Source organism: Cololabis saira, chromosome 8, assembly GCF_033807715.1.
Source record: "Cololabis saira isolate AMF1-May2022 chromosome 8, fColSai1.1, whole genome shotgun sequence".
Classification (NCBI taxonomy): Eukaryota; Metazoa; Chordata; class Actinopteri; order Beloniformes; family Belonidae; genus Cololabis; species Cololabis saira.
Window position 1 is genome coordinate 32,919,757 of NC_084594.1, and position 20,811 is coordinate 32,940,567.

Sequence of the window (20,811 nt, forward strand, 5' to 3'; positions counted from 1 at the left end):
TGAAAGATACTTTATCAGATCTGCTTACAATGACCAACCCCACTGAACTCTTATGAGGGAATACGGATGTCAAAAGTCCAACAAGAACAAAACAAACTTTTAAAAAACTGAATAGTGGATTGCCGCAGTGGACCTTTCTGTGAGATGGTTCTGTTTTTGGACAACTGACTTCTGAAGACCAATTTATAAGACTTGAAACAAAGAGGGAGGAATTTCTCAGAGCGACCTTAAGTAGGAATTGTAATATTTGCAGGACACGCATTGGTTTAGATTTGGAATGGCCATCTTTAGCTCGGAGTGCCTGTCGGTTTCCAGGGGATACCGTTGCTGAGGAGAGCCATAGCAACGGTCTCCAGGGAGTCTTATCTGTCATTCCTTAGTTGTTTTAGGGACCAAAAGACCAAACATTTTTATTGCTGAGGACTTGTAGCTCTAATATAATCGGACCACTGCATCTCTTTCAGTCACTGGTAACTGGATGGAGAGTTGCACTTAAAAGAAGTGTACATTTCAAATATATACAACACATGTATATATACATATATATTGCTGATATGCTTTTTGAATACAGGCAAAACTATTTCAGATGACCAAATCGGGTCTCTCACTTCGCTAGTTTACAATTACTTAAAATTCAGTTGTTTTTTTCCCCCTTTTCATTTTCTCTCGGGAAGGATGGCGAGTGCATGGGAGGGGCTGCTCCGTATCACAGCCTTATCTTTTTTAACTTGACATCCTAACCTCATAGATAAAATAACATCAGAAATGTTTGAAATATATGAACTTGTTTATATTTGCAGTACATATATATGTATAACAAGCATTCAAGCAAATGTATTCATATATACAGTATATATGGATAATAGATATTAATCACAAATATATGTATTTATATGCACATATTTTAATTATGTGTGCCTGTATATAGAACAGCTACTGACCACATTGAGCTGTACTTTTTTTGTAGATTTTAGATGGAGTTTGAAGCATTGCTCTGCTTGGGAAGAACCGCAAATCTGGCAGCTCCCAAAACTGCAGGCATTCCTCTCTCTGAATACCTACAGGCTGACACACAATATCTTGCTAAAAGAAAGGTGTGAGAAAAACACTCATGGTGTAAATATCATCACTAAATGCAAAAAGCCACATCTCAGTAGCAGGCTTTAAGAGAATCTGGCTGAATGATTTTAGAGGAAAAGGACAATTATCTTCGACTCTATTCCAAACATATCGTTCGAGTTTAAACATGCAAACACACACACACACACACACACACACACACACACACACACACACATACACACACAAACTTCTCTTTGAAACTTGAACCAAAATGACTACGTCTCACAACCGTTGCTCTCTTTTGCATTCAGTAAAGTGCATGTAGCGTATGGGCTGTCACCATGTCAAGGTGTGCCTTGTCACCTGCAGAATCTGCCATCCAGCACTGTGCTCTCAGAAATCAAAGAAAGAAGCTACAAAAAAAAAAAAGAAAACAAACTGAACACACACTACTGCACGCAGCCAATGTGCTATTATGATGTCAGAACTACAGCCAGATCCATATCATTTGTCAGCGGCCGAGAAAGCTTCATTGCATGTCAAATATAACAAATCGTTCAGTCATTGTTGGTCCATCGCTGTCTTTCAAAAGAAAAAAAAAAAAGAAAAAGCCTTTAGATCTAAAGTCGTAACATGTGATTAGACGTCAAACAACAGCAGGCATTTGGTAAGCCGTTAGCACAGGTACTAACTCTACTGGGTAAAGGTGTTGTTCTGGATTGTGACTGGCACATCGTGACTTAACAAGGGATGTGACTCAGCCCACTGGACCAAGCAGTATCATTTTAATGGCTGTGACAACGACATAATGTTGATGAATATGCTGGAGAGCTAGCTTCCCACTGAGCAGAAAGAGGGAAGGGCTTTTATGTACCTTCCCATCCTGTAGTTTATGTGTGAATCTCTGCTGGCTACACTTGACACGAAGCATATACTTTTAAGACGTTATATTGCCTTATTATATGTCAGTATATGTCCACATGCGATGAAATCGTAACATAAAACGGCAATGAAACTGTAAAATGAAGCAATACATGTGAAAAGCCATTTAACCATCACAACGGGAGTATCACCGGGACTGGCTTCTTATTGCTTTAGCATACAGTTTCTCATAACTCAAAAACACCTTCTATACACCTACTGTACACCTGCAAAAGGTCAACAGACTTGGATTTATTGGACTCTGGTAGAGATTACTTAATGAATATTTATAAAAATGAATATTTATAAGGCTCTATGACACTTTGGAAGACAATGCTTCCTGTTGGGTGCTGTTACAAGTTTTCCTATAAACTGCTCATTATGCCATTTCCCCAGCGTCTGTGCCTAACCTTTTTAGCAGTTTGAATAATTTAACATTTACCTTCCAAATCCAGTGAGGCTTAAAGACCACACTACACATCCCAGGATGCCTCTGTTTGCGCCAAAAAATAATAAAAAAAAACCTCCTGAGCAAGTGCTAGCCAGGTTACCAACACATCAGTCGGGGATTAGAACAAAACCTCTCGCATGTCCACCGGAATTGTCTCTATCTAACAATAACATCCAGCTAAATGTCACATGCCTGGTTACCATGATTGCCACACTGTGTGCCCTTTTTGACTGCCTCTAACTGTTCGAAGTCGAGTTAAAAAAAAAAAAAGTGCTGATGCGGTTTGTGCTTTCTTACAATTTGTGTAAGTAACCGCTCATGTCTTATCCAAGTTTTCATGTCCGGGGAAGTGAGGCGACGTAGAACAACCGTAGGAACTTGAGTGCCAGGCACGTCATCTTTATTTGCTCCAACTTAAAGCTGCAAGTTTACATAGGATAAGTAAAACAAAGTGGTTCAAAAACAGCAAGAGACAGAGCAGAAGTTTGAATATATATATATATACATATATATATATAAATACATAAACTGATGAATATACTGTAAATTGTGTCTTTTTTTGCTCTGTTTTTCTCTGTACATAGGTTTGCATATTTTATAGGACTTTTACTTCTATCTACAAGGACTGGATAAAGTACTTTAAATACTTAAAATATATAAATATATATATGAATGAAAATGTGATAATGCTCATTAAAACCAGGTACAAAAAAAATAGTTGCTAGGATACGGTACAAACTGTAGGACCTGACCAAGGCATTTATCCAGAATACAGTCAGGGAGAGCATTGACCTCAGTTAGAGCTTAGACACACATCGACCTATTTTATAAAAAAAAAAAAAAAAAGAAAGAAATACTTTAGTGAGTTCTATTCATTTATTTGTTTAGATATTTATTTAGAAGTCATGTCTGAAATGATATGCATGTTTTCATGGCATTATTTTTCTATGAGTTGGTACGTGACCAAATAGTTTTTATATGACATGCATGGGCTACCGTTGTGGTCCACAGATGAACATTGTTCCTGTCTGCAGGACCATGCCTTCAGCACTTCTTTGATGATGGAGAAAAAAAAAAAAAAGAACAACTCCTAATGACCAAGTGATGTCAGAGACAGATTTTAATCATTTATCTATTTATTTATTTGTGTTTATTTATTTGCACTGTTTGATTCAAGATCTGAGCTCTTTTATTGCCACTGATCCGTTTCCTTGTAAGTGCTACTTTGTATCGCTCCATCACATCTCGACTACTGCAAATATCACTGTTGATCACTGTATCAACTGTTGAACTTCACTTAAAGACTGATTTTATATGTTCCTCTCACCGGTAAACTAATCACAAAAATGCAGTACAACACTAAAGCCTTATACATATTGTAATTATAGTAATTATAGATTCATATTTGTTGTGTTAGAAAAAGTAAGCTTTGATAATATTGTTGAAAAGATGCTAAATTGATCTCTCTTCAATTTTAATGATCATTTGTCTCCATCCTGAAACCTTAAAACAGTGTGGAATAAAAGGGTGTAATTCCTGGCTAAACAATTTATCTTAAACCAGCTGGTAAATCAAATATTTGTTCACAACAGAGGATATGCCTAAGGGTCACAATGAGTTGCTGCTAATGTATAATGAGAAAAATATTGACTTCTTGTTAATCTCTGATTAATTGGTGGCATAAAACTGCTTTAGCATTTAAATCATTTTGCCATGTTGCTTTTAATTGTTTGACAGAGCTCTGATCTTGTTCGACTGATGTGTTCTGCAAAGAACAGAATTCAATGAAGACTGCACTATTTCATTAAAAAAACGAAAAACGAGTTCTTATTTTCTTTACTGCTGTTATCAATTTGATTTTATTTTTAAAGCTCTGTACTGTGGCTAACAAAAAAAAAAAAAATCACGATTTACATCATTTGGTTTTCAAAGTATTCTGGAAATATACTGTAATTCTCAATTTCAGCACAGATGGAGAGTATGGAAATGAATGTTGCAAATTAAGCTTTGCCAGGTTCTGGATGAGCTGAGCTTCTGATTGGGCAGTGCGCTTTAGGCTCCCACCCCCGTCTCTCCAGACTGCAGCATTCTCTGGTCACCTAGACTCATCTTTTGTAATTTTACATGAATGATGCGTCTCAGCTTAGCCCAATAATAAAGCACAGTCTAGAATAAATGATCCTGTGTGGTGTCATAATTATGAATCACTTCAGTGTAAGTTTTACTGCAGTTACTGTACCCCCATTTCAAAGGTAATGTCTCTCATCCATACATTTCACAGACAAAGCTCCACAAATCGCGGCAGAAGTATCATATATGATGGAGAAAAGAAGGGACAACGGACTGAGGTTGTATGATTTATTGATAATGCATTGAATTTGAATAAGAATGGACAGCTGGGAGTCATGAGACTGAGTTTGCATTTATGTTTTCAATGCAGTTATAGGCAGTAAAAGTGGCTCCGTTTTTAATAGGGCAATGCAAGATATCAGTTACAAATAAATCAACTGTGGGATAAATACTTGCATGAATCTTAAAAAAAAAAAAAGATAGAAATACACATCATTCTAGAAAGATCAACTTCATTCTGATTTTAGAATGTTAGTAAAAAAACAAAGAAAATAAAGTTAGATTGGTTAATTTCACCATTTTCATGGACCTAATTTTTCCGCTTCGTCAGCAAATGAAGAAAATATCTTCCAGTATCTGGCTTTCTTCCAGATCCTGGTGTGTATTGTGAGGATAAGGCCCACCAGGATTAAGAAGGATTCGTCCAACAGAGTTGGAGGAGGTGAAGGTCGACCCGTGTCGGAACGTTTTGGGCCTTCGAGCGCTTGGCTTCGGCTGCTCAGAGGTAGAGATTGGACTAAAGATATCCAATAACTCAACCACAGAAAAGTCCAACCTGAAAAGAAGAAAAAAAACACTTTTCATTTTATTTCCCCCCTCGTTTTTGTCACTGATTTGATTCAGTCTCATTTCCCCTCACACATGTGACCTCAGCTTGTTTCAGTAGTTGATTTGGGACTGGCTACGTTATACCAGAGCCCAGAGGAGCCCTGGACTGAGGCAAAGCTGGAAAAGAGCATACTAAGTTGTACTGCTTCATAGCAGCAAAGACCTACAGTTACAGCAAGTGTACTCAAATTGAAGAGCAAGCCAACAGACCAACACACCACACAAGACTGAGGTCCAGCTACAGCTAACGTACACTATACAAATACCCATCAATGACATTTTACTTAACACAGACAATATAAAAGCGATTGTTAAACTTTTTTCTTGCTGAAGTGCCTACTGAACCCTAACAAGCAGCATTAACAAGTCAAACCACGAGGACATTCCCACAGGAAAGCCGTTTCTTGCAGGTGTGCGAGAATAAGAGAGGACTCGATTCCTTCTCCATGGGATAAAAATAAGAGAATGTGCAGTGAAATAAATAAACCAAAACGGAGGAGATTAAACTAATAGAGATTCAATCCCTCCGTCTGGCGGGCTTGATAAATTATTCAGTGTATACACAGTCAAACGATGGCTATTCCAGATACAAAACATGAATTCTTTAAAGCACGCTCGACTGATGTTGCTAACATAATTCTCTGCTCGTTTAAAGCTTCATCGATTTGCATCACCCACTTCTGCACGGAGCTCTCGCAGGTACAGGCAATCTTTGGGATGCACTTGTTGATATGCATGTGGGTGGACGGCAGACACTGGCAGAACTTTCAATCAGGACACATTTGTGTTCCTCAACACGTACCTATAGACCTTGATATGTCATGTTTTTGAACTAACTTGAAGCAGGAAAAAAAAAATCAATAAATGAAAAGCTTTAAAATGCTATACTTTACTTTAGTAACATAAAGTCATGTATGCACAAGTTTGGGCGTGACGGCATGAAAGTAAAAGAGAGTAAAGTCAACTGAGGAATAATAACTGATGGGGGGGCTGTGAGAAGAAGAGTGATTGCTGTGTGTCTGCTTGTATAAGAGGGGCTGCTGAAAATGAGTGCTGTTTTGTGGACAGAGAGGAAAATGGAGAGGGAATGTGGGGGAGGGACTTTGGCCAGGTTGCTTCTCCCGAAATGTGAGAATTTGCATTTTTATTTGTTGATTTATTTAACGGACAGGGCTCTCAAACAGCCATCCATCAACAAAAGACATGCCCGTAATGAATAATGCATCACTTACCGCCGGTCACAATCTATAACAGGGGTGGGGTGGGAGGAGAGGAGGTACAGTTCAGGCAGGAATTGGAGAAGGGAGGGGTGGGGGGTATTGGGCTTGAACAAGGGAGTGGTGATAAAGACAGCGCGACGACTAAGAGGGGATTTTCAGAGGAATATACACTTGAAGGTGATTAAGAACTTCCCTTCTGGTGTCCAGTTTGTGTAAAAATTGCATTAAAATAAATTGCTGCTAGACATTAACAACCCCCAACAGAGCACTCGCAGACATGTTTTACTACTAAATGCATACATGGAAACTAAATACACAACTCTGAAAGCGGCACTAGTTTCTGACATTGTTCGAGAAGGATTTGAACAGCTTGAATGGCAGGTCGCTCTGAGGGCATCTGGAGAAACTGCACCACCCAAACCTCCATCTTCTGTGCCAGTCAATACAACAATAAGAACCCACTGGGAACGTAAGAGAAATTGGACAGTATTTCACCTGGATGTGAAAAAATAAAAAGTGCCACACCAAATAAAAGAGAAGAAAATGCTACTCTACTTTCAAATAACCCTTAAATCCTTTGAACACAGAACTAAATCCTTTACGTACAATATCAGTTGTATCAAATACAGTATCTCTTTTCAGCTTCATAAGAAAAAAATACACAAAACATCTCTGCATACACTATAATCCATGTTTCCCATCCATAACTTTCACCGCTGGTTTGGATTCTCTCTTTCATTAAAGTCTCATCCCTAGTGCACCTTTTTTTTTTTTTAAATCTGCATTCAAAACAGTAATATATAGTGTTACAGAACATAATGGCGCTACACACACACATATAAATAAATAAACTAATCAATAGCAGGTGGACAGTGGTGGAACCGATGGACAATGAGATGGGAAGGGTTGTGCTCAAACCATCTCCTTACCAACGATCACAGGATATATTAAGATCATTTAATGTTACCCCACATTTTGATTTTCAATTTGAATATCGCAATTAAAACTGGTTAAAATTAGATGATCATTATCATGAGAAGGCAGCACATCAGAGCTTTTTCATTTGATATAGTTTAACCAGTTCAGAAAAAGTAATTTCTGGATCTTTGTTACAGGTCAGCCGTCATTAAGCATTCAGCCGACTTGATACTATTCATCCTCTCTTTTTTCTTGTGAAACATGGCAGAGTAACTCAGCTATGGAAGTATTATAAAAAGGTACTAATTGCTCATCCTTCAATTCAAAATAAGGGAAATACTGGCTTCATGTTAAACATGCCTTTTTAACCATATCCAGGTTTTACAAAGTGTTTCATCATATTTTTCATTCACGCAAACATGCAACAGTGCATCTACTACATAACAGCAAGCAATAAGTAAAGCAGTATCATTTAAAACAAGAAAACATTAACCATCTCATAGCTACTCTATTACTTATTAAACAGCACATTTACAAAAAGCCAGTGGAAATCTCAGATTACAGCAACAACTGAAGAGAGATATAGAAACTATAGAGGAGAGATAGTGATGTTTTTTTAACCAGCAGAGCAACATAGACTTCCCCACACAGCAGGAGGCAAATGCACATGCACACAGTGAAGAGATGCACTGGGGTTAATTATCATTCAGTGACTTGGAGTAAAGCCCACCCGTCTCCATCTCGTATGTCTTTCTGACCATTTCCACCGCCATCCATCTGAACCAGCTTTGAGTTTCTTTAGTTCACATTTTTCCACTTTATCCAATGTTCTCCCCCTTAAACACACTTTTAACATCCCTCCCTCACTCTCACTTTCTCTTTCTCATTACTGTGGAAGAGAGAAAGAAGGGCAGCGTGTGCATCCAAGTCTGTTCAATTACACCTGCTGCAGGATCCCTGCTAGGCCGACTAATGGAACGCGGCATGTCTCCTGACAGGCTGGCCACACCACGAGCTAGCCCTGTAAAAAGCTTCATTTGGGTTCTTACAGCTCTAAAAAGTTAGCCCAACTAAGAAAAGACATCAGCATTTTGCCACTTACATTCTAGTAACTTCAAGCCCAACAAAAGCTGCCAGATTCAAAATTCATACTTCTATCCTTTTACGTGTTGCTAAATAGATCATATTTCTTGTGAATAAGGTGAGCAACTCTAACTGCCTTAAGGGCTCATAAACAACTCATAAAAATATTGCTAATTATCTCCCCAGTGTTTCCCGTCTCTCTTGTGCTTGACACACCTTTATCCAAATGGGGAGCTACACATTTCCGAAATGCGCTACAGGGCCAGCACACCGGCCCAGCGTCTCTTATTATGATGTTAATTGTTTCTCACTGCTCTTCTTTATGGTTCTGGCGGTTCCTTCACACTGAAAAGGGACTCCAGATGAAACTGAAGCATCATTAATGTTACTAATGGCTCTTGGTCTACTGTGGGAACTCTAAGTGTCTAATGTGACAAATGTCTATTACAAGTCGTGACCGTACGATGTAAACCGCTGCGTCATGTGACCTGGCAGAATGTAAATACAACCGGTGTTTAACTGAAACTATTTGTCTTGATATATAAAAGGAGCATTTCTTTTTATTGCCCTGGAAAAGTGCTTAAATGTGCACCGTTTTATCTACAATAATGAATTCTTTTGAGAACTACTGCAGCTAGATTTTCAAATATGTTAGAAACATTACTATTTATAAAGGTTTTTAACATGTGTACCATTCAAGAAGCACCACAAAATTTCAATGAAATCAATATTTGTCTAAATAAATGTAAAAATATCAAAATAAATATGTATAATACGGTTTAGTCATGTAAATGTACGTACCTTGCTTGTGGGGTCTTTGGGATGTCAGGGGCTGAGTTGGCCTTGGACTTGAGCGGAGACGTGCCCGTGTCCTTTCTGGACCGCTCTAACAAATCTGCTGTTAACACAGACCATCATTTCTATCAGAGAATCAAGACTGAAACCAATGAAAGAATTACAGTTTTAAGAACTAATTGTATTTGCAAGATACAACTCTTTAGAAAGAAAACATGCTGTTAAAAGGATCTTTCAAATGTTCTCTTTGTTTACAAATAAGCACAGAACTGATTAGGTGATGATACCACAAGCTTACCATTTCTGGCTTTACTGGCTGAGGGAGCAGTTTGAGAGTGTTTTTCATGCAAGCTGTGTCCCACAGAACGCGTCTCTTCATCTGTACATACACTGCAGACGACAGACACATTTCAAGCTGGATTTCCTGAGTATGGATACAGTATTCTGTGTGTCAGAGTCCGTTTGTGTGATGTATAGGTGCTTACCTGCGGGGCAAGTCTTGGTGGGAAGAACCCTCCAGCTCTGGTCCTCCATTTCCAGTGTTTAACCTGCTGAGCTCAGCATGAGTAGGTAGCTGAGTCCTACAAAAGGTTTTTGACAAGAAAAGCACAGTTTAAGACTCCAATGGCCCCCTTCAGAAGTACCGTATTTTCCTCACTATAAGGCCCACCGCATTATAAGGCGCAACTTCAATGAATGACATATTTTAAAACTTTTTCCATATATAAAAGGCGCACTGCATTATAAAGCGCACTAAATATATGGTAAAATACCATACTATAGTGGCTGGGGTTGAGTTACGCATCTACCTGATGGAGCTGCTCTACAGGAAATGCTACAAAATCCTACAGCAAATGCAAAAAAAACAAGATGTACTGTATGTCAAACTTTATTAACAAAATAAAAACCAGCTTTTGCTCCGTCTCGTCAAAGTCACCATTATGCGAGTCAGCGTCGCTGCTGTTGTCTTGAACGTCTGTGATTTCTGACGTTTTTAGCGCCATTACGTCGGCAACACCAACTACATTACCCACAATCCCCCTGACTACAGTAACAGAAATTACTGTAATGATCATATATAAGGCGCACTGCATTATAAGGTGCACTGCCGGTTTTTGAGAAAATTAAAGGCTTTTAGGTGCGCCTTATAGTGCGGAAAATACGGTACACGAAAGGTAACTGAGCATACACATACTGAACATAGTTAATCTTGTTCAAGATCCTAATAATGCCAATAGTCAGTGGACATGGGTCATTTCTGTTTGGATTATGTATTATACCTGCTGCAATCAACACCTGACTTGGTCTGCCTGTTGAGTCTCTCTTCTTGCTCAGTCAGCCGTGCCTGCAGCCGCTCTCTCTCCATCTCCAACTGCATCTTCTGCAGCAGCAACTGGTGCCTCTTCTTCTCCCAGTCCTCCTGACCCAGCAGAGTCCTGGTCAGGACGTCCTTTCCCTCTGAGGCCACGACTTCCCTGCTGTGCAGAACTGTGTTCAAATATATGTTTCTTGGATAATACCTCTAAAAATGTCCTGGAAAAAAAAAAACGTTTATTTGACACAAAAAATAATTAAATCAATTGATGACGATACATACGCACGACTGGCTCTTTCATGCTCCTTTAGGCTAAATGTGTCCTGATGGTTATTCAGTAGAGGAGAACCACTATCACTTTTCCAGTCCTGAGCTCCATTGCCGGTGTCACGACGATTTATTTTGCTGCGCTGAGATCTGTGGCATGTGCGTGGCACCCTGCACTCCCTTCTCTGACTGGTGTGCTGTTCGGCTGACCCATCACTTGGACCTAATTCTCTGTCGCAGGAAAGACAGGCAGGGTTTGGAAGCATTTGTATTGCTCCACTTCTTGCATCACAACTGCTACACATTTGAGTCTGTTGTGCTCCAGTAGCAGCGAGACTGACGTACGAGCCATCAGAGAGTGATCCATTAGCTCTGCTTGCAGATGTCCTGCTGGGAGCCCCCTCACCACTGACCACCTGGAAAGAGCACAGAGCAGGTACTATTTTTATATTGCCTTTCTCCAATATAGGAAGCCTTGAAAACTGATGTAGTTTTTAAGCCAAAACAAACTACTCCATAAAACTTTCATTTACAGCTGGGCAGCAAAAATGAAATTTACCAATACTACATTAGGACTCACTCACCAACCTAATTTCCTGATGCTGTTATTTGCAAGTTAAACTCCCTGTTTGTTTGCAAGAGCCGTTAAGTTTCCAAGTGCTGCCAGAGCACAGGTTATATACACAACAGTCCCTGGGCCCAGCGAGTGCAAACACTAATGCAGGACACGAGATGCTTCACAAATGTGCTGCTTTCTACAGAGCTGACTTGGTGATGACGTTAGATTGGGGCTGGGATTTGCAGCTGCACAAATCATCTTTCAAAACTATAAACTGGATAGTTGCCACAGGATTAAGACGATAATTCTCAGCCGTGCATAAATGGCAGGTACGCCAAGGTCAAGAACATAATGAGATAAACATACAGAGGAAAGCCCTTCTTATAGTTGACAGAGGAAGAGACTGTGACTAATTTGCTGATGGTCAGAGAGCAGACAAACACATTATTCAGAACGACTGCAGGACAGTGAGGTTAGCCAAGTCATCTATTCTCACAGAGGGTAAAGCCAGAGTTGCATCCTTACTTCTTAAGTGTCACCTTGGGAGAGTTTACGTTGTTTGTCAGTAGGAACTAGGGAATTAAGTAGAATATATAGAAATGCTTCATTTCAATTTAACAAGGGGCAGTTTGCTATTGCATGACACGACGCTTATGTGCTCAAGCGCGTGATAAATGTAAATAATGATCTTCAGTTTTACTGTACTGATTCTGTTGCATCTGCATGAGCTACATCAACCGTGCAGGTATGCAAGAAGGATCAAACAAACGTGTCAAACGGGGCTTACCTTGCTGTGGGTCGGGGGCTGGCTGACCTGGGCGATGGACTCATTGAGCTTTGCCTGTTGCTGAGAAAGGTATTGCTGGTAGAGCCCCAGCAGCTCCTGGCACTCCCTGTACTGCTGCTGCAGGCCTGACGGACTAACGGTTAAGAACAACAACAGCATAACTGAAACAGCTGAAGCTCTGGCCTTAAACATACCCCATGTTCAAACATCTGGCTTAAAAAAAGTATATAGTGCGTTTCATAAAACTGTGAAGTTTAAAGATACGCAGGCTTTCATATTTCAGTGCAACTTAAAAGACTCTTATTGCTCCCATTTTGTAAAAAAAGATCAGAATTAAGATATACTTGCAGAGTTTTACTGAAATGATCATGTTTCTGTAAAGTTAGAGAGAGATCAGTCATGAAAACAAATCGATGGAAGAGTCCAGAAAAATCAAAAGCTCTTTTCTTGTGGCATACAGATTTCACCATCTGGGTCGGGCCAAGCTGTGCTGAGCTGACGTGGGCTGCGCCACGCCAGGCTATCTGCCAGACAGAGAGCTGGCAGCCACAGAGAAACTAATCTGGAGCGGGACTAGTGCCGCGCCTCAGGAGCCCACTAATGACAGCGGCAGCGCCACGCCGCACCAGCACATACAAAGATAATGAGCAGGAGAATGGAGAGACTATATGCAGAAACACCCGCACACATCCAATAATCAACTGCAGTCTGATTTCCAAGTGCACACACACAGAACACAGCAGGACATGAGTGCAAATTCCCCACCTGAACTGTAAATAGCCCACACAAAAAACAACAATAAAGCAAGCAGTGCAAAGAGCAAGTTGAACACACCCACCCACCCAAGATGACCATAAAGTGTGTTCCTCCAGGCCATATCTTTTTATGATGGTGGCCCTGCTCCCCTAGCTGATGAGTTTCTCAGCATCCACTTGAAAAGGAGCTTCCATTTAAAGAGAAAATCAAAGTTCAAAATAGTCTTATTGAAAAAAAATAGTCGTCGGAGCACTACATAAGAAAACATTTTGGTTGTTAGAAGACTTCAAATCAGGATGCAGGAATGAAACAGGAGGGAAGAAAAGGAAGCGAGCATGACTTTAAATTGAGGACCAGACAACAGACAAATGCGATGCAGCCGCTCCCATAAACACCGGGTAAATGTGAGGGAATGCTTTGATTAAACTCTCCGCCTGACTCTCACTTCTATTGCTGTGCTGAGCTCCATGGAAGCAGTTCTATATGGAAAACCTGAGGACATCACAAGGACACTGCATCATGTAAACCTGCACTGGGAGGTCTGTTTATGCAGTATGAAGGATCTTAGAGGGGTGAGAGTGAATATACCTCTGAAGCTACACCTCACCTCAAAAGAAGATAGGGTGATGTGTCAAGTGATGAAAATTCTGGCTGATCCCATCTCACCAACATAAATTTACATAAAATATATCCATATTTTCTCATGCCTTAAACCACAAATCATACAAACCTTAAAACACAAATTATTTACTAATTTCTATTAATGTCAAAACCCAACGTAAAGAAACTTTAAGTACACATGAAAGTAACATGGTCATGTGTTGACAGGTAATACAGTCCCTGGAACAACAGTGATGAGAGTCCACCTCTCAACCAGGCTGTCACTACATTAAAACATGCTTCCTTCACAGCCTTGGATATCAGCCAACGGGGCCAATCACTTGGCAAACCCCTTTACATCAGAACTGCAAAATGCCGACAATGACTTACTCCACCCCCTTGCTCCAAAAATACTCAGAATCAAGGGCTTGGACTGAAGAGGCCTCAGACGGAGCCTGTCAAAATGATTCACTTCCCTGTCAGGCCGAGGCTCAAATGAAATAATGAAATCCACTTCAAGGTGGAACAAATTTGCACAGGAGGGGGGAATATTTTAAAGCCTGCTTTAGCACACTGTGCCAAACAGATTGAGCCCAAGCGGGGATGCAAGAGGAATGGGGGCGGAGTCCGATGTATGAATGTGTGTTGAGTATATCAAAGTGTGTAAGAAGGAAATGGCAGGGAATTGATAGAAAAGAAGACGCGTCAGATAACTTTGCCAATGCTACTGAATCTGGAGAATTCAGTTCAGTATGTCTCACAACAGCTAACTCCATAGATCAACTCATTATTTTTGATTATCACAAGAAATTCAGAGGCCCATTCTGACCCAAACCATCATGACGAGTCTTTGAGAGTTAATAATTTAGAAGATGGCTTACATAATAACACTGTGGAGGCACAGACAATAAATCACTGAATCAATAGATTGTACTCTGCAAATGACTTTCTGCCTCTCAAAACTCCTGTTGCACTTCAACCAAGAAGTCCACACATCTACATTGTTCTCACACAATCCTTTACACAGCTGTTATTGTCATGGACTGTCGGGACAATAACAGATCAATAGTCAATAGTTTTATTTTAAGTTGGGAAAAAATTAAGAGATGAATAAATAAAAATAAAAGCTAAGGTTCCAAAGCTGATAACCTGAGAGAGTGCACTATGTACACATTAGACCCTGATCAATTTCTCGCCGTAATCTCCTCCAATATTTTTCATTTGCTGATTTATAAGTATTAACATGATCATAGCTGTCAAATGGAGAAAGACAAAACATCTTCCAACTATTTTATGAGTGTTGATGTTGCATGGTTTGTCCACCAGAGGGCACTCTGTAACTACCTGTTGGCAATAAGTGCTTGGAACGAGAGAAACAAAACTTTGGTATATTGATCTTCAAAGCGGGGTTTGTTGTGAAAATGAAGCATGTTTATTTTAAATCTGCATTGTTGTTTCTTAGTTCCACATAAATAGCATCATTAACAGCTAACACGGTGTCGGAATCCACTATATCTGCTCCTCCTGCATCCTCCTCTGTACTGGTTCTCAGGACTGCTACTGAAACCCTCCCGTTCATCCCACATGCAACTTTTCTAGATTTCTCAGCTGTTTTAAGGTGAAATCTGCAGAAAATATGGAAGTAGTGGGACATATTACCAACAATGATGACTCCAGATAGAGAAGAGGTGGAACATTTGGTGCACGGACAAAAATACAACAGCTTCCACTTCAAAGTGAATAAGACCAAGGAGATGTATGGCAGCTTCGAGTAACTGGGAGCGTATACCACCAAGGATCTTACCTCCCTGGTGAAACATATTTCCTTACTGTGCAGGAGGGCGCACCAATGCCTCTACTTGCTGGCTGGACTTGGGTAGGGGGAGGGGAATCAGTCCTCACCTCTCTCAACAGATGTGAGGTGGAGAGTGTCCTCTACTCTTGCATCCCTCTGTAGCGTGGCAGCTGCTCGGTTGCAGAGGAAAGGGCTCTCCAGAGTGTGGTGGTGGCTGTACATCGGTTTGTGGGGAGCAGCCTGCCAACCACCACAGACATCTACAGAAGCAGACGTACAAAGGAGGGCCTCACCCTGCTTGTTCTGTGTCAGCACTGATCAGCGAGAAGGGAACACATACTACAAGACTTTTCACAAGATTCAACCCCATCTTTCGAGTAGTTATATCTGTCACACACACAGATCAAGCATAACATTATGAGCACGGACTAAGAATGTGAGTAAACACTTCTCATCTTGTTACAAAGCAACCTTCTGCTGGAAGAAACTGCATCCTGGCATCGACCTGAATGGCAGGTTTGCAGAGCAACCACACCCCTCAGCGTGCCAACATCATCCCTCTACACCTTCTCCACCAAAAAGAACAATTTCTATGTTTTCCAAGAACACGTCAAAGCATCTGAGAAGTTAATTTGTTCTTTGTGGCTGTCAAACTCCCCATGTACCCATTGGGTTAAGCCTGAAAACATCAGTGGGAAACGATCCCTATCCACAGAGGCCCCACCTCACCCCCCACAGGGCCCAAAGGTTTTACTGCCAACATCACAGCAGCAGATACTACAGAACAGCCTCATGTTTTTGATCCTGACTGGCGGGAGCTCTGTGTCAGCCTAAAGTTATTTCAGTGACCAGAGTGGGGTTTCATGTGTTTAATGGAAAGGTACAAATACATTTGTCCATGTCCGTGTGTCTAATATCCTCACTTTGATCAGAGTCTGCAACATATTGGAGAGCCTCCCAAATCACATATTTCAAATTTACACACATAGCAACTGCTTATGCAAAAACCACGTTGGTGAGACAGATTTCAACACTGAAGTTTCCATACATCCCAAACTCATAAAATGAGAAGGGATTTAGCTCTAGTTAAGAGTTCAAACATATTTTCAGTTGCAATGGGCTCTTGTGCCCCTTTCTGTAAGACAAGCAGTTACACCTGCTGTACTTCATTTTGGATGCTGAATACAGCGTCAGTCGTTCCAAATTCACATGTGTCCATCCAGACTTGCTTTCAAGTACAAAATACACCATATCTTCAAATTCAGTCCGATATACCAGTCAGATGCAACGGTCAGCTGAACTTCCCAAAAACCAAGGGTACTTTTCTCTCTCTCTCATCCCATGTGGCTTGAGGCTAAGGTATAGTCCAACATTCTTTATACCTCAGACAACCCTGAATCTTGGTAAGATAAGATAAGCTGAAGCGTAATGGAATTAGACTTGACAAGACTCTCACTCAGCGTGTTTGCCTTTGGTGTCTCCTTAACCTTTCAAAGAAGTGCTGGAACCTTCTGCCTGAGAAGTGCCTTCACGACTCTTGCATACACTTAAAAAGACTGCTACCCCCTCCCCCCAAGGTGCTTGGATCCAAACACTTTTTCCGCTCAAATACCTTTTTAATAGAGTTTAGAAGTTTGCTGTAAATGCCATGTCTTCAAGCCAAAGTGTCTTTAATTGAGTTGTGCTTTCCTAATTTTCTCCGCTGCCATTGCCAGTTGTGAAAATTACAAGCTGAGTCAATTACTCTTCATATTTTGCAGTGTTTTTAGCCTAAATCAACTGCTGGCTGGTGCTCTGCTATGACTTGAGCAGAATAGTTATGAGAACCGTAGGCTGGTTCAAGTGTTATAACTGCACTTACATCATATTAGACAATAAAGAATAAGATGACGACCCAACTGATCTCATCTCACAGCAGAGGAGAAAGATATTCTGTTCTCAACACTGGAGGGTCAAAGATTGTCACAAATACACACGGAGAAGATAAACACAAAAGGTCCTCTGAGTTAATATCAAAACTTATGTTTAGATTAAAAGATAATTCAGTTCCAAGCACAAAATTGATTCTGTACACAAGCTACAAGAATATTCAAAGAGCAGCTGCAGCGAGCATCAAATATAAATGCACCAGTTTCTCCACCTTTCGGATCAGATTGATGGATCTTGACCAAAGGACTTAGATGATGCAACACTGCCCCCTGCAGGCACTCATTCACAAAAGCAAATAGGCCAATAGAACAAAACTGTGTCCACTAACCCATTTATGTGCTACAACTATATTGAAATAAATAGGTTGATGCCTAACTCATAGAGAAAAGAATTAGAATTTTTCTAAAGTTACACATAAAAACATCTTTTTATACACTTTTAACAAACAACTCAAGGTAACATCTTTCCAACCATTGTGCTTCCTGATCTCATGAGTCTTCCGTGGATCTCTCAGTTCTACAATCAACAATATCTTGTAAGAGCTTTAGCATTTCAAAAACCTAAAATATATTTCTAGTAATCAACACACCAATTATCAGATTAAACAAAATTAAGTTAACTGATGACTCGTCGAAGACCACTAGTGACTTTGACCTGAACCAGCATAACGCCATTCTTTTCCTGGTAATCAATAACTAGTGCAACTTTTACAACATTCACACCCCCGTTATTTCATTCATAAATGACAGTTGAGAAAATCTTTCAAATGACTTACTAAAAAGAGTCAACTGTAATTTCTTTGCCTGCTACTTTAAAAGGATACTCTTCCTCTCCTGTTCTATAATCACGTTCTGCTGCTCCAGCTGATGGATCTTGCGCCCAAAATTCCCTTGTTCATCTTTCAGACGCTGCACTGACTCCTCTTTCTCCTCACTTACTCTGTAGGATGGGAAAAAAAACAGTGTTAAACAGATGTTATATAAATCAAGAATTCCAAGAGTCCAAACTAAAAAAATTATATTAAACTATTCAATTCAAACCCCCCCCCCCCACACACACACACACACACACACACACACACACACAAACACTCATAGAACCTTATTAGTAACACTTTCACTGAGCTCATTGTCATATGCAGCCGATTACCTGGCCAGTTCTTCGACAAGGTTTGCAATTCGCTTTTTATCTGCAAGACAGAGATCCTTCAAAGAGACTTCACTCTTATTTCTGCTGGTCTCAGAGATCACCTGTGTGAACAAATTAATAAGCATAAGCACACATTCATAGAGTGTGAGAGAACTATAGTGTGCTCAATGGACACAACTCCTTCTTGGTTGACACTGAAGCATGTCATCCATAGAGGGAAGAGAGAAAACACAAATGCGACACACTGGCTTACCTCCGACAAAGCATGGAAAGTTTGAGGTGGCTGGAAGATGGTGTGCTCTTCGGGTACAGCTGCACTCTGATGGACTGACACCCTTTCCTTTGTATAAGATCCAGAGCCATCACTTTGTAAGTGACCCACTTTTTTGCCTGCTTTCATTTGTGTGTTGTAACTTTTGCAATTGGAGACTAGGTTTACTCGCATTTTGGTGCCTCTTTTTATGGATGTACTGGTCCCGTCTGGTCCCAGACTAAACGGGGGCTTAGTCGTCACTCCTCCGTCCACTCCTGATCCAGATTGTGGGAAGACAAATAAAAAAATACCAGTGGGTATGAGACACCTCCACATGGTGTACAGAAATTGTCAAAATGTAATGACACTCACCAGGAAAAAACACCAAAGGCTGTTCCTTATCTGATACTTTAACACAAACAAACAAAAAGAAGACAAGTTAGTATTGTGACCTTTAATTGTGTCAATGCAGTTCCTTAATGATAGTTTCAACTGTATAACTGTATGTGTGTGTAGGCAGCAAGGTGGTGTGGAGGTTATTATCACTGCGACAGCCTAAAAAGAAGATTCCCGACTTTAATCTCGACTGGAGCCGTTCAAGTAAAGAAACCACAGCTCCTCCTCACATCCAAAAACATCATTTTAGGCGGACTGGTGATACAAAATTATCCACGGGAGTTATGTGTGAGTGTGACATGGTTTTTAAATGACTCGTCAGTGTGATGGACTGCTGATTTATCCAGGTTGTGCCTCACCTCCCATGTGATGACATGACCTAAATAGCACTTAGTGGGCATGGTAGTGGGCAGAGGTGTCGAGTAACAAAGTACAAATACTTCGTTACCTTACTTAAGTAGAAATTTTGGTTATCTATACTTCACTGGAGTAATTATTTTTCGGACGACTTTTTACTCCTTACATTTTCACGCAATTATCTGTACTTTTTACTCCTTACATTTTAAAAACAGCCTCGTTACTCTATTTCATTTCGGCCTTTAAAAAAAACTACCGGTATCCAGTTGGATAGAGTGAATTTGGTTGTGGTTGTTTCAGATGTTCTTGTCCAGTTTTGTTCTTACATCCGTTCCCTCAGATTCCTGCAACTAAACTTGGATGTACATTCCAATAAAGGTTAGGATAAATGATAACATGCCTCTGAAGTTTGACTTTTTGCACCATTACAATACTTATAGGCAACTAGTCATCATATCTTCTGCTCTCTGAAACACATGTTAATGCTCAATAGTACACATGTATGGTTCTTTATATATTTGCATTATACTAAGATGCATTCATTTTCAATGGCTTTTGTCCTTAACAGCTTTTTTCCCCCTTACATTACTTTTACTTTTATACTTTAAGTAGTTTTGAAACCACTACTTTTATACTTTTACTTGAGTAAAAAACTTGAGTTGATACTTCAAATTCCACAGGAGTATTTTTAAACTCTAGTATCTATACTTCTACCTGAGTAATGAATGTGAATACTTTTGACACCTCTGGTAATGGGTATCTCATAAAAGAGAATCTTTAAATAAATAAATACATTAAAAAAAAAAGTCAACCATTTTGGGGGGGTGCAAAGACTGGTAGCAGACAGTAGTTTAATGAAAACGAGGTGTTTTAAAGCGGAAATCTCCAGCTCCGACTCTTCTTGATATCCAGATGTAATATTGCTAAAAACATACATCCTACGCCATATCTAAACTACGAGTGCTCAGTGAACTTTCCTATAGAAAACTCACATCGACACTTTCGGTAACCCTTCCCAGAGAATTATACACATTCCTGTAAATATTGTGTGGATTTTAAATGGACCAGGAATCTAATTAAGTGAAAAAAAAGAAAGTATACCGCCGTTCATCCAGAATATCTCCGATTTTCCACTCTTTTCTGCTGTCGCCGCCATGTTGAAAGAACCGCCACCACTCCCAAGGAGCCAAGCGTTGCCAAGCGATACAAGCCCCGCCTTTATGTGACGTAGCAACAGCCC

The 20,811-nt window shown here is 40.1% G+C and overlaps 1 protein-coding gene across 4 annotated transcripts; it reads right to left on the reverse strand.

Moving 5' to 3' along the window:
* Positions 1-5,061: 5,061 nt before the first annotated feature.
* Positions 5,062-20,747, reverse strand: kiaa1328 (KIAA1328 ortholog). Of its 4 annotated transcripts, none has more exons than XM_061728654.1 (12): positions 20,673-20,747; positions 19,191-19,226; positions 18,819-19,093; positions 18,566-18,666; positions 18,240-18,355; positions 12,337-12,461; positions 11,006-11,406; positions 10,689-10,883; positions 9,894-9,989; positions 9,707-9,798; positions 9,415-9,511; positions 5,062-5,339 (listed from the first exon to the last, which is right to left on the reverse strand). In XM_061728654.1, the coding sequence occupies exons 1-12, from the start codon at positions 20,725-20,727 to the stop codon at positions 5,111-5,113; spliced, it is 1,818 nt and encodes a 605-aa protein (XP_061584638.1). In that variant the 5' UTR covers positions 20,728-20,747; the 3' UTR covers positions 5,062-5,110. The 4 variants fall into 4 exon arrangements, with proteins under 4 accessions (XP_061584638.1, XP_061584639.1, XP_061584637.1 ...); XM_061728655.1 differs by having other exon boundaries at positions 9,415-9,508; positions 10,689-10,886; XM_061728653.1 differs by having other exon boundaries at positions 10,689-10,886.
* Between the last annotated feature and the right edge of the window lie 64 nt (positions 20,748-20,811).